Raw genomic sequence first — 13078 nt, 5'->3', positions numbered from 1 at the left:
GCATTCCTATAATTTTCTGCACAAACATTCTCCATTCACTGAAATCAGTGGAGGTTTTAGCTCCACTTTTAGCCACGGGGGCCCAAGGCTCCAAAGCTCAGCTCAAGGCAAGATAGTGAGAAGGTTTAAAAAATAAGCTACTGGGGATCTATTTTGTTACACATTTTAAAGGAGTTTTCACTGTATTAAATTATACATAAATGCAAAAGTGAATGAAAAAATGCCAAGCATGGAAAAAGACACCAAAGGAAAAAATAACAAAGAAAAATGTAAGCCCACTGCCTTGGAGTAGTCCAGGACAGAATCAGAGATGATGACTTGGTCAGACTTTTCTCCTGTGCCTGATCTGAGAAAAAATATCGTTAGGGTTAGTAACAATGGACTAATGGCACATTCTCATGTCCCAGTGTAAGGAGGTTATGACCTCTGATTAATGAGGCTGAAGCTGGTGAATATGAATGTGAACAGCATGACACTACGCTGCCAGTGCCACGGTCTAATAGAGCAGGTAAGTCTTCATTCACTGCCATGCTAAATAAGCCTCCATGAGCTCCCAGAAATAGAATGTCTGAAAGAGATGATAATCGTGTTAAACAAAATAGCTCAGACAAAGCAAGCCTTTCCAGTAGGCCACGGCAAAATACTTCTGTGGACCCTGCGTGGCGCTTTTGTTACATCCTCTAATCTCAGCAGAAGCCTCCAAACTGAGAGCATTTGTTTTACATAATTTCCATGATTTTCTGTAGCATCCTTTAATGACATTTTATATATGCTTGTAAGATTTTTTTAAGGTAACTTCTTGACACTTTCCATAATTTAAAATTGAGATTGGAGAGAAACTCCAAACTGAGGGGGTAAGTCCTTCTTGAGGGGTAGAAGCAGTGCATGAAGCCCTAATGTGGCCCGAGTACGCGGCCAGGAGAACTGAAATATAATGAGAAAACAGATTGTGAAGGTGTGTTGAACAGAGGTCATGGAAAGATGTGGTACGGGGTTGTAAGTGGAGCAAGTTTCAGCAAGAGCCAGGATAGACTCATTGAGCAGACCTGTAAAAGCACGGGAGACATGAAGAAAATTGTTAAAATTTGGCAGGAGATATACCACATAGTTAGAAGTGCAGAGCCTTTCTTAGACCCAGACTCCTTCCTTCTGCACCATGCAGTACTGAAGCAATCTGTTCTCCACTATTTTGCATGGAAAAGATGAAATAATGTTTTGTTTGTTTAGAATTGTCTAAAAATTACTCCATGTAGCCTTGATGATTGGCAAATGTGGGAAGTGTGAACTGTGTGAGTGCAACCTAAAAAGATACAGACTTTAAACAGGAAAAATGTAAAGTGTTTAGAAAACAGCAACTGTTGGTGCAAGATTTACCTGTGGAAAATGGCCTTTAAATTGAACTAGCTTTAACAACGAAACATATTAAAGTAATAATAATTTTTAAAAAAACACTGTTTTAACTGTAAGAGTGTCTTCATAATTTAATTTAAAATGTTGGAGTTGATGAAAGTTATGCCATAAAGGAGTGTATAATATCTACCAATTGTTTACAAAATCGGAGACTAATAACATCCACCTGTTATTCTTAGTCTCATAAAACTTTTAAAATGCATCAAATTAGAATAGAATCCTTTTTATTATTATTCATTTTTCTTTCAAATTCACTTTCTAGTTCTACATCCTTAATGGCTGTAAATCAACTTAATTCAGGTGAGTCTGAGGCTGTAGTCCCCAAGTCTGTGACACATGGGAAGTCTGTGACTATCAACAGATTAGTATAATTACTACAATGATAAATAACTGATGTCAGTCTTTGAATGACATATCACTAAAAAATAAACTTAACCATTTTTCTTTTCCATTTATGAGTTGATGCCTTTGCATATGTTAAAAAATTAATGAGAAAAAAATGCTGCTCTAGAAAGATAGCCATATAAATATTTGAATGGAAAAACAAAAAGGTCTTTCAAAGTAAACACGTCTCTATCTAAGAAACTCAGTATTTGACACATATAAACTTAAGTGTGCAGCTTGTACCATCCAAAACTGAAATTCACTACATTTATTTAAGAATGTACATTCTCGACCATGATACATGGCATTGTGGTTCTCGGTTAATTAGATCAAAAATCTGGAAAAAAAAAAAGTTTAAAACAGGGAGCCAGCAGTGAAGATGGACATAATCCACAAGCACTGAAAGAAAAAGTGCCTATTTTTCTATGACAAAAACTGTTAGCAATCAAAACAAGCAACTAAGTGAAACGATTAACTAGTCATTTATGCGCTTCATTTGCACAGCGTGCATACTGATGGGTAAAAGTATGTATTGACATTAGCTAGGAGATGATTCACAGATTTTAGGAAGGGATGGACGATTATGATCGAGCCTTCTGATCTTTGACATGACACAAGCCATAGAGCCTCTTCTATTCAGCACTGAGGGTGCTTCGCAACCGCGGCTGCAGCCAGATGTGGACACACTACCACTGTTGGAGTCATCACACCTAACATTTAAATATCCCGCCTAGGTGATGGCAAGAGACAAGCGTCTCCTTAGGGCAGTTCATCCCTTCCAAAAACAGGTTCTACAGTAGGTGAGAGGAATTGCCCTCGGGAAACCTCTGCGTCCCCTTGACTACAGGGAAACCCAAAGGATTAGCTTCGGCTACGCACGCGCAACTCCAGGTTGCTAAAGTTAGGCGAGGGGAATCCCTCCTCCCGCTCTGAGGGATGGAATACCCCTCAGGCACATGCGACCCTCCAGCTGAAGCCTGGCCGCTTTGGGGGCAGGAAATGACCCTTTTTCTGGGCGCTTTCGCAGCGGAGCACCGAGGCGCGCACGCCCTTTCACCCACCTCGCCGCCCGCCGCTTTAAGCCCCCGCCTCCGCCCCAGACCTCGCCGCAGCGCCAGGCAGGAGGGGGCGGCGGGGGCGGCCGGAGCCGCGGCGGCGGGGCCCCGGCGGGCAGCGTGGCCGCCGAGCCCCCCTGCCGCCGCCGCCGGGCGCAGCGGCGCGGCCAATGAGCGGGGCCGGGGCGGGCTCGGGAGCGGCGCCGCCGGTACTTAGGCTCGCCGGAGGGGCCGGGCAGCCCACAGCGGAGCGGGGCTGCGCGGGCGGAGGAGCCGGGGAGCGCACCGCCGGGGACCCAGCTCACCTCCTCTGCAGCACCCATGGGGACAGGACGACTTTAAAGGAGTTTGGTGTTTTTTTTTATTATTTTTATTTTTTATTTTTTTTTGGTGGAGCTGGGCGACCACGGGTACGGAGTGGAGGGGCGAGAGGGACGCCTCGGTGGCGAGGTGGGGATGCTGATCCCCTGCTCGGCGGCTGCTCTTTGCCTTTTTCTAGCAGGGTCCTGGCCGGGCGGGCAGCCGGGCAGGCAGGCAGGCACGAGTGCCAGCGCCGAGGCCGTGTGCTTCTCCAGCCGCCTTCCCTCACCCAGCTGCGGGGCTCGGCCGTGCACGGAGCGAGCCAGGTGCTCGGGACCGTCTTGGCCAGCCCTGAGCCCGCGCTGCCCCAGCGCTGTGCAGCGGAGGCACCGGGACCAACTCCGCCGCCCGCGCCGGGGAGCCGCCTCCTGCCGCGGCCGCCGGGCAGCGGAGCGCCGGGGCCGCGGGGCTCGGGCAGCCGGCGCGGCGCGTCCCCGCGGCTCGGCGAGCACACCGGCGCGGGGGGAAGGATCCGCACGGGGAGTTTCTCCCTTTGCGGGAGGGGGAGGGAATGGAGCGGAGGGTTGGGGCGGAATCTCTGAAATCTCTTGTATATGCTTTGATTTTTTTTTTTTCCTTTTTCCTTTCTTTCCTTCCCTCCTCTCTCCATTTGTGCTCCCTTTCTCCTCTCTTGTTCTTTCTTTCCCTGCTTACCCCACCCTTCCTCCAGATCCAGCGATTCCTGCCCTCTCCTCGCCCTGTCATTGATGGGAAATCAACTGGATCGCATCACTCACCTGAATTACAGCGAGCTGCCGACCGGGGACCCCTCGGGGATCGAGAAAGACGAGCTGCGCGTCGGGGTGGCTTACTTCTTCTCGGATGAGGAGGAGGACCTGGACGAGCGAGGCCAGCCAGACAAGTACAGCGTGAAGGGCTCCGGCAGCCCTGGCCAGGAGACGCCCACCCACCACCTCCACCACCAGCTGGTGCTGAACGAGACCCAGTTCTCGGCTTTCCACGGCCAGGAATGCATCTTCTCCAAGGTCAGCAGCGACCCCCAGGCTGGGGACCTCAGCGTCTACTCAGTGTCAGCCCTGCCTGCCCTCTGCAAGCCGGGAGACCTGCTGGAGCTGCTCTACCTGGGGCCATCGGAGCACCCACCACCGCACTGGGCAGTGTATGTGGGCAGCGGGCAGATCATCCACCTGCACCAGGGGCAGATCCGCCAGGACAGCTTGTACGAGGCAGCCACAGGCAACGTGGGCCGGGTGGTGAATAGCTGGTACCGCTTTCGCCCGCTGGTGGCTGAGCTGGTTGTGCAAAACGCCTGCGGGCACCTGGGCTTAAAAAGCGATGAGATCTGCTGGACTAACTCTGAAAGCTTCGCCGCCTGGTGCCGGTTTGGGAAAAGGGAGTTCAAAGCCGGGGGGGAGCTGCAGGCTGCTGCCGGCACCCAGCACCAGCAGCAATACTATCTCAAGATCCACTTGGCTGAGAACAAGGTGCACACGGTGAGGTTCCACAGCCTGGAGGATCTAATACGGGAGAAGCGCAGGATCGATGCCAGTGGCAAACTGAGGGTGATCAAAGACTTGGCTATAGTGGATGGGAAAGAATAGCGAACAGCAGGGGTACACGGCTACATTCCTCCTCCCCTGCCTGGGGAGACCAGCCTGCCACAGAGACAGGAGGCTGCACCCTCTTTCCGTGGGACGCGACTGGAAGCAGGATCCATGGCAACATTCCAAAAAACCAGCGTTCTTTACACCCATAGCCAGTATTTTGTTTGGCTTTAAATAGCATTAATGTTGAAAGAAAGAGGAAGAAAAGAGGGGGGAGGTGCACAAAAGCATTCTCTGAGTATGTGGACAAAGTCTCTCCTGTTGATTGATGTTGACCATTCTAGCAACACGCTAAATAAAATTTCAAATTGAAATTTTTTTATTTTTATTTCATGGCTTTAATCCATGATAAGTTTTAAACATGGGGGGCCATGGATGTGGTTTTAGCTAAATGAATTTTTAGCTAACATTTGCCTTGCAGCCAACCAAAAGCATCAGTCATACTTTGCTAGCTGGGAGGGGAAAGGGGAGGGGGGGGGGGAGCAAATGCCTGTTTGTTTTGTTTCTCAACACTGTTGCTTCAGCCTGTAGCTGCAACCCAAATTGTGTCCCAGCCAACCCTAGGATGATATTAATAGGGGAAATGCTTTCACAGTGCTGGTTGAAATTGATCATATTTCAAATACTTGTCTCTTTTCGCTTTCTGTTTGCAGCCCTCTGCTAAATACCTTCATAATGCATAAGCTCTTTCCACCCCCCTCTTTTTTTTTTTTTTTTTTAAAAAAAAGAAAGTTGGGAAGCAGCTGTCTTGACACTAGATTTCTTTGTTAAAAGTGATGTATTCTGGAGAACAGCATGCTTGGTGTTGCTTACAGATCCAGCCTCTAGGATCTCAAGCTTTGGATTTGTAGTGATTCTCATTGCACCACTGCTTCAACACCTCTTCATGCATAGGTCAACAGAATCCTGCAAGAAACAAATAGGTTTGAATTCTGCATGTTGCCTTTACACAGCAATTTATTGTATATTTACAATTCCAGTTAAAGAGAATAGATGTGATGTGAAAAGTTCATCTTGCATTTCAAATTCCAAACAACTAAAAATCCTGTTCAGCCTAAGTTTAGAAATCCAAAGCTGCATAAAAAGATGCCTTTTAACGTGATGTAAACAATGCCTTGTCTGTATTTCAGATCCTATTCACTCATTGCTTAATTCCTAGTTTTGAAGTAAAATATCAGTGTTAAATATCTTTTAAAAAATTTGTAAAGATTAAGCATACTGGAACATTTCTAAATCTATCTATGCTGCATACAACTTGTAATAAGCGATTCATCTCTGCATGTTTCAGTGCTAGAAAGAAAATTCATTTGTTTTTGTCTTCTCTTCCTCCCTCAATATCAGATAGCAGACTAGAAGTAAGACCCCTCTTCTGTATACACACTCCACCTCCTATTGATGTACTGTTCCCTGGCTCCTTTTTGTATTAAACAACATCATAAGCAACCCTGTTGCAGCAGTAATTTCATTTCTACAAAGTGTTTTCTTCCATAGCTGAAGCTGTGACGGTGGAGTGTACTTCACTAGAACAAAAGTATCAGCATACACATCTGTGCTTAAAAAAAAAAAATCAAACAAAAAAAACCTACATCCCTTAAGCGAAGGTCATCTAACTTTGTGTTTGCTGACACGCTTGGCAAAGTTATGTGGCAATAAAAATGAGGCAGTGTTCCTTTTATTCCTTCCCCCTCCTTTTAAAGTGCCACGGTTAGTACAATATGGGGTAAATATTTTTCAAATGCCTGTTGCCATTAGTGTCAAACAGCTGCTGAAATAGCCTCAGATCACTACATACCTTTTAAAAAATGTGTAATATGTTAGCTTTATATTGGTGATAGTTGCTGTCTGAGAATGATATCTTTTTCCATAAGAACAACAGAATCTTCTATATAACATTTGTATATTTTGAAAGTTATGCTCTATTGCATCCCTCGATTTGTCTATTAGAACATGTTCTCCATAGCACTTGATGAGAGCTCTGCGAGACTGTAGTCAAAGACATTGACTTTACACCCAGGGCACCTATAAAAAATTGAACGTATGGAAGGAGAAGGAAGAATGGGCAAAATTAACTTATTTTAATTTGTCCTTCTAATAAATATATATCCAAGAATTGAAGTGGGAAGAGGGAGGATTAAATGAAGAGGGAGTAAATAGCAGGATGTTTATAAAGCCGGAAGAATGAAGTGGACTTATATTACACATTCTGAATTCTGGAAGGCTTTTTGTTCAAATTGGTCTACGATTAATAATATAGGATTAGAAATAGGATCCTTACAAGAATAGCATTGCACATCCTTAGTAGTGAGAATTTAAAACATAGTAGCTTTAAACTTTTCACTGTGTTTTCCACGTACTCTATTACTCTATCTAAACAGCCATGTTAGCTCTATTTTTTGTAAAGCTTTACTAAACTGGTTTATGAAGACAACAAATTTTTCCTAGTTTACCTACCTAAATCCAGGCAGAGTGATTTTTTTTTAGCACATAAAGGATGGCATAGGATCAAGTTGTATGCTTATTTATTCAAACTCTGTTAGAAGTCTTTGGCATTGCTCCAAATTTATGCAGCAAAATTAGGCCCTTAGTCTGTTGCATAAGGTTGGGAAAAAAGGCACTGGATTAACTAGTAAATTAACTTATGATCTAATATTACTATGACTATATTCAAGCGGCAATCTGCTATTAACAGCAGGGAAACTTGTCCAGATCCTTTTGTTTTTTCTTTCACTAGGTTTTACTCCTGAGTTACTGACAGCAATCTGATCCTGAGTCATAGTCTATTGAAGTTAATGGAAAGGCTCTTACTGACTTCAGTGAGCTTTGGATCAAATTTTATTGTTTAGGAGGTGGCTAAAACTTGCGGGCCTTGCAGAAGAGGTGAAATTTAAGATGGCATTTCAGAGACCAGAAGGACCATCTTAGTGGAGTGGGAGACAAAATGGAAAAAGAAAAGATGTGAATAAGGGACGAAAATGGATTAGCTCTGAAACAAGCAGCTTTCACCTGGCAAGGCAGTAGAGGAACTGTGAACAAGAGAGAATGAAAAGTGAACAGGTATAAAAACAGTTGTTCAGTGCCTTGAAACGCGATCTGGAAGGCAGGGGAGCAGTCAACTGCAAGACACGCAAGGATGCAGATGATTGATAGGTGAAGAAAGTAATGGATTATACTCCTCTTTCAGGATCAGTGGTCTGCCTGAGTTATCATTTCCATCTCCAGCAGTAAAGATATTGACATATTATACTATATATGGGGAATCTGTTTACATTCTTCAATTTAGCTACGTAGGGTAAATATTTATATCTAAGTATTTCATTGTTCTTGAAGCAATCACTACCTTGTAATATGACCGCAATGTTAGGAGGCTTTGCAAATCCTGCTTTTTTGTCACATTTCAAGTTCACTGTTTGCTATTTGGGGAGCAATTTTATAGAATCGCTTTTGTTTCGATATTATTGTCCTTGTCTTTTCAACATGCAATATTCTGAATTGCTTTGAGGCTAACATTTTATTAAAAATTCAGTTCATGTTCTCTTGATGCATAGAGGGCCTTTCTCTGTGAAATGTTTTGCTGGCATGACCAAACTCTTTGCTCGTTATTGACTGTGCGTACAGGCAGAGGACTTTAAGAATGTGCGGCAAAATACATTTTGTCTCCATCAGTCTTATGTTTTCAAGGTTTTATTTTTTTTCATTTGTTAGGATCTTTTTTCCCTCCCTATCCATTATGGCTCTATAAAATGAAAACAAACAAATATATTGTATTTTTTAAGTCAATAGTAGGCTATTGGTTCATATTTAGATTTCAGATTGAAATCAGAGTGTAACACTATATGGCCTTGAGGGTGTGACAAGATATGGCCTTCAGTTTGCACTAGAGTGTACACAGTCTTAATTATCTTGCCTCATTTAATTTTAGTGTCTTTCATATTCAGGTAAGTGATGTGCAAAAATCTGTTGGAGTTTATAGACCTGTTTATGTGACGTGTTGAACATCCGTAACTCCCACTGAAGTTGACTGAAGTTGAGAAAGCGCTGGATCTTGCTAGAGACATTTAGCATCTGCAGGATTGAGTTCCTCAGTCGCCCTGCTCCCCAGCCCTCTCTGTCTGCTGTTACAGAGGGAAAAGCAGGCTGCGATAACAAACACTGGCTAAGGCTAGTGTTAAGATTTAATTCTTTGCTATGAAAGATTTCTCCTAGTGTAGTTTAACAGTGTTCTGTCCATAATTATATTTGGTTATGACTAACAAGTTGTAAATGCTGTTGCTTATGCTGTGCAAATAGTGTGCTTTCTGCTTTATAATCCAAGAGAAAGATAAAAGCCTCAACCCCAAAGAACTAATCCAGAATTATGTAAGGAGGTATGATTGGGCTGCTATGCAGAGGGCAGTTTCAGTGCAGAAGTAGAGTCTATATGGCTAGGCTGTGATCAAGTGCTGCTATTAGTTCATGAGTATCAGTATTTCCATGGCAAATCTGGAATTTATTTGGCTGTTTTATTATTATGAAAAGTTTAATTTCTCTGTACTTTCAGTTCAAATTTTATATGTAAAACTGCCCATACACTCGTGGGTTATCTGACAAAATGTTAGTTTAATCTGGTGGATTTTTTTATAGTTTTATGACAAAGAAAATTAATGAATACTAGGATCAGATAGTTTACTGAAATGCTTGTAAATGAAAAAGAGGGAAGTGAGGATGCTAGGTTGGGAAAAAGATAATGAACTAAGATCTTTTCGTTACTCAGAATATCAATGGATTTACTCCAGATTTATACAGATATAAACTACCAGTGCTTTTTTTTTTTTTTTTAAAGTGGTTGTTGCACTCGGCATCATCTCTTCTGCAAAATAATATTACCTTATCTGAATAATACAAATCCTTTATGAAGTTGGATGTTTTGTGGCTGCAGTAATACCTCCAAGCCACTACAGTGAGAAGTTCTTTTAACCATATCTGCCTTGAGAAATAAACTGGAATTTGACCAATCGCATTTACATTTGAGCAGATATTAATATGCATTTTCGTTACTTACTTTTAAATATTTTGCATCAAGCACAAGCTTACTCAGGTGAATATGTCTAAAGGTATCAGCATTTCCATTAGCAGAGGTCATTCAGATTGAGATTATTCTCTTCTATGGTGTCAGTTTTATTCTTTGATTTTTGGGAGAGTCTGATCTGCAGATGATTCATGTAAGTAAAACTACTTGCTTCTTCAAGTGTTTACAGGATCAGATCCTTTAAAACGAAACATGATCTTTCTCTTTCATGTGATCTTTACTTTGGGCTAGAATCAAGGATTAAGCCTAGCCAGCATCAGGGCCTCAGTATCAATCTCCCACAGAATTCACTGGAAGACTTGTGTGTGATGTCTACCAGCAGGGCCTTAATAGCATCTGCTTACTTGTATGTAGAGTAATCATCTATGCAAATATGGCATTTTCCTAGGTAAAGTGGGTTAATGCTTTTCAAACATCCCTTTGACTTTCTCTTGTGTGTTTGTGTGGTACCTGTGTTCAGCATGGGTACAAGATGGGAATTTCGTGTATATGCTTGGTCTTCTTAAATGCTGTAAAGCCATTATCTCCAGCTATTTTTTGGTAGGAACTCAGGTGGAATTTAGAACCACTGTGGGCATAACTGGAAAGGGCAGGAGATATGGAATTTACAGTTAAACTTCAGACTTTTCAAGCAAGATATTCAGCGCTAAGCTTGAATTCCTATTCTTTCTTTCTCTTCTCCAAGGTGCATAAGGGTGAGTTACTGTGCACCCCTCGCATCTAAAACCATTCACACTTTGGAGATCCACTCCACTGCCTAGGCAAAATAGGGTGAGTAAAATATGCAGTGTCTCATCAGCCTTAACTAGCAAATAATTTTTCTAAGTTTAAGCACTATTTGAATATAGAGTGGCACTGGCAATCCATTTTGAAAAGTCATATTTTAAATTTATAAGCTAGGCAGCATAAGATATGTTTACATGGAAGACTGGAGTACCTCATTAATCTTTCTTGCTAATTCCTATATAGTAGAGATAAAAACTTGTTTCTGGTTTGTGTAAATCAGATTACAACTCCACTGAAGGAAATAATCATACGGTGGAATTTGCAAACAAATGACACAATCAAATCCCAGATTCAGTTCTGACATGACACTATCATTGCTGCAGGTAAAGAAGTGGCAAACCTATCTACAACAACACGAGTAAATATTAGGTGCCAGACTGTGACACTCTTTCACAGCCAGAGTGCTTTATGCCACAGAAGGAATATTCCTCATACGTTATTCAACATGAGTAAACATATCACAATCTGGTCTTAAAAGAGAGATATTTTTCCCCCATATGTTTCTATTGTTCCCATATGCCCTTTCAGTCAGCTGAAAGCAATACAAAGACTGAGTTTGAAAAATATACTAATTGTTTGTAAATATTTAAGCAGAAATTTATTTGCATATTGATATATAACTAAAATATATATACTTGTATATACATACACATACAATGTGTTTATATATATTATAGATGTACACACACAAGGAATCTTGATTATTTTATTAGCATTGGTAATAAATGGCCGTCATTTAAGTACGTATCTTATGTGTGCAAACAGACGGATATCCAAGACTTCACTGACAGGATTTTAACGCTATTCAAATATTTGTTCTTTAGGGTATGCTATGGTCTTCTATCATCAAAAGAAGTGAATTAAGTGTGTGGGGTTTGACATATTGCTACTTACTGGAGGGAAAATATCAAGGAACACTACACTTTGCAATAATGAAGTACCCTTTTAGAGTGAACTATGCTGCTGCTGACTTGTGTGTTTATAAATAAAAGAATGCTCCAGTGACGTATCCATCCATCTTTCTATTTGACGTATTTTAATGGGTAGTGCCACGAGATTTTTTCATAATTTAAATGTCTTTTTCCCTCACTGTGATGTTTTGGAATAATAACACTGAAATGAGCTGTGCTCTGTTGTTTAGACGTGCTCAACTATTGTACAGATGTTCCTAAGTAAAGAGGCAACTGGCCTCGATATTTCTCAGCTTTTCTCATTTTATCTTTCTTTGGATTGATATGTTTTATTTGAAGAGCTGAAATTATGGGACTTTGAAAAGCACTTAATAGTCAATGGTGAACTTTCGCTGAAGTTACTCAAACCGCAGTTAGACCAACACTGGCCATTTTTAGAAATCTTACTCAATATATACAGGGTGAAAATCAGCTCCCTCAAGATCAGTGAGTGCTTCTCATGGACTGGTTTCTTGAGAGTTATGTTTCTGGGTCTTTGACAGATGAAATTTCATTACAAGAACTAGAACAGCCCAGCTATCCCACCTCCACACCCATGAAGTTTTATCACATCTGATAAAAGATTATGGATCTTCTTATCTGCCCCCAAAATCTTCCTCCTCAATAGGCTGTCTGTGAGTGGAATAAGGCCGTCTTCCATTAACAAGCCCAGCACTAGAATTTACTGTTGCAGAGGTCTTCAGAACTGAATCTTTGTCCAGAGATAACTGCCATTTTTGGAGGTTGCAGAAGAAAAAGAATACATTCACTGTCCTGTGAAGTCCTTAAATAAAACACAGTCATTGAAATAAACAAATGCATATGTTGCTATTGAAAATAGATCCAGTAAAACAAACCATGGACCACCATAATACTGTTGGTAATTAAAATATCTGACTGAGCATTAGCAGTAGTCACTTTTAAGAAATTTAAATTATGTGTTAACTACAACCTTAGATGAATGCAGGAGCTGTTCATGTTTTTAACAGAACTATATGCTACCGCTCTGTTTGTTTGCTATGTGACACAGCCCTGCTTTAGCTTTAAATTCAGCCCTTCTTATATGATATGATATGTCTACCTACCTGATTTATAAGCTGTCTGGATTAGCCCTTTCTGGCTTGTGCCGACTTTATATCATTGATTCATCAGTGAGGTGTAATCAAAGGTCATTAGTATTGAAAAGTTCACTTTAATTGACCCATTGACTCATTTTAGTTACAGCATTATAAAACAATGTCAAGTGCTAGACCCCTACACAAAGAGTCCGTTAAATATGTGAATTTATCCTGGCAGCGATATCACATAGGTCTCATTAGCTCTAGCTGAGGACTGTAAAAGAGTCTCCTGTTTCCTTATCCCTCTTTCATGTTGAAGGAGTAGTGGAAATAGATTGGCAGAGGAAAAAGTTCTTTAAAAAAATATCATGCTCAGCAGGAATCTTGCCTGTTCTTTTATATTTATGCTTTGTATACAGATAAACTCATGCAGATAAAACGTATG

The 13078-nt window shown here is 41.6% G+C and overlaps 1 protein-coding gene across 3 annotated transcripts; it reads left to right on the top strand.

Annotated features, from left to right (window-relative positions):
• The first annotated feature begins 3070 nt into the window (after positions 1-3070).
• Positions 3071-5488, top strand: LRATD1 (LRAT domain containing 1). 3 transcript variants are annotated; one of them, XM_068937160.1, is made up of 2 exons: positions 3071-3259; positions 3880-5488. In XM_068937160.1, the coding sequence occupies exon 2, from the start codon at positions 3917-3919 to the stop codon at positions 4769-4771; it is 855 nt and encodes a 284-aa protein (XP_068793261.1). In that variant the 5' UTR covers positions 3071-3259; positions 3880-3916; the 3' UTR covers positions 4772-5488. The 3 variants fall into 3 exon arrangements, with proteins under 3 accessions (XP_068793261.1, XP_068793263.1, XP_068793262.1); XM_068937162.1 differs by having other exon boundaries at positions 3089-3195; XM_068937161.1 differs by having other exon boundaries at positions 3092-3200.
• The last annotated feature ends 7590 nt before the right edge of the window (positions 5489-13078 follow it).

Source organism: Struthio camelus, chromosome 3 (assembly GCF_040807025.1).
Source record: "Struthio camelus isolate bStrCam1 chromosome 3, bStrCam1.hap1, whole genome shotgun sequence".
Classification (NCBI taxonomy): domain Eukaryota; kingdom Metazoa; phylum Chordata; class Aves; order Struthioniformes; family Struthionidae; genus Struthio; species Struthio camelus.
This window is presented reverse-complemented; position numbering and strand designations above follow the sequence as displayed.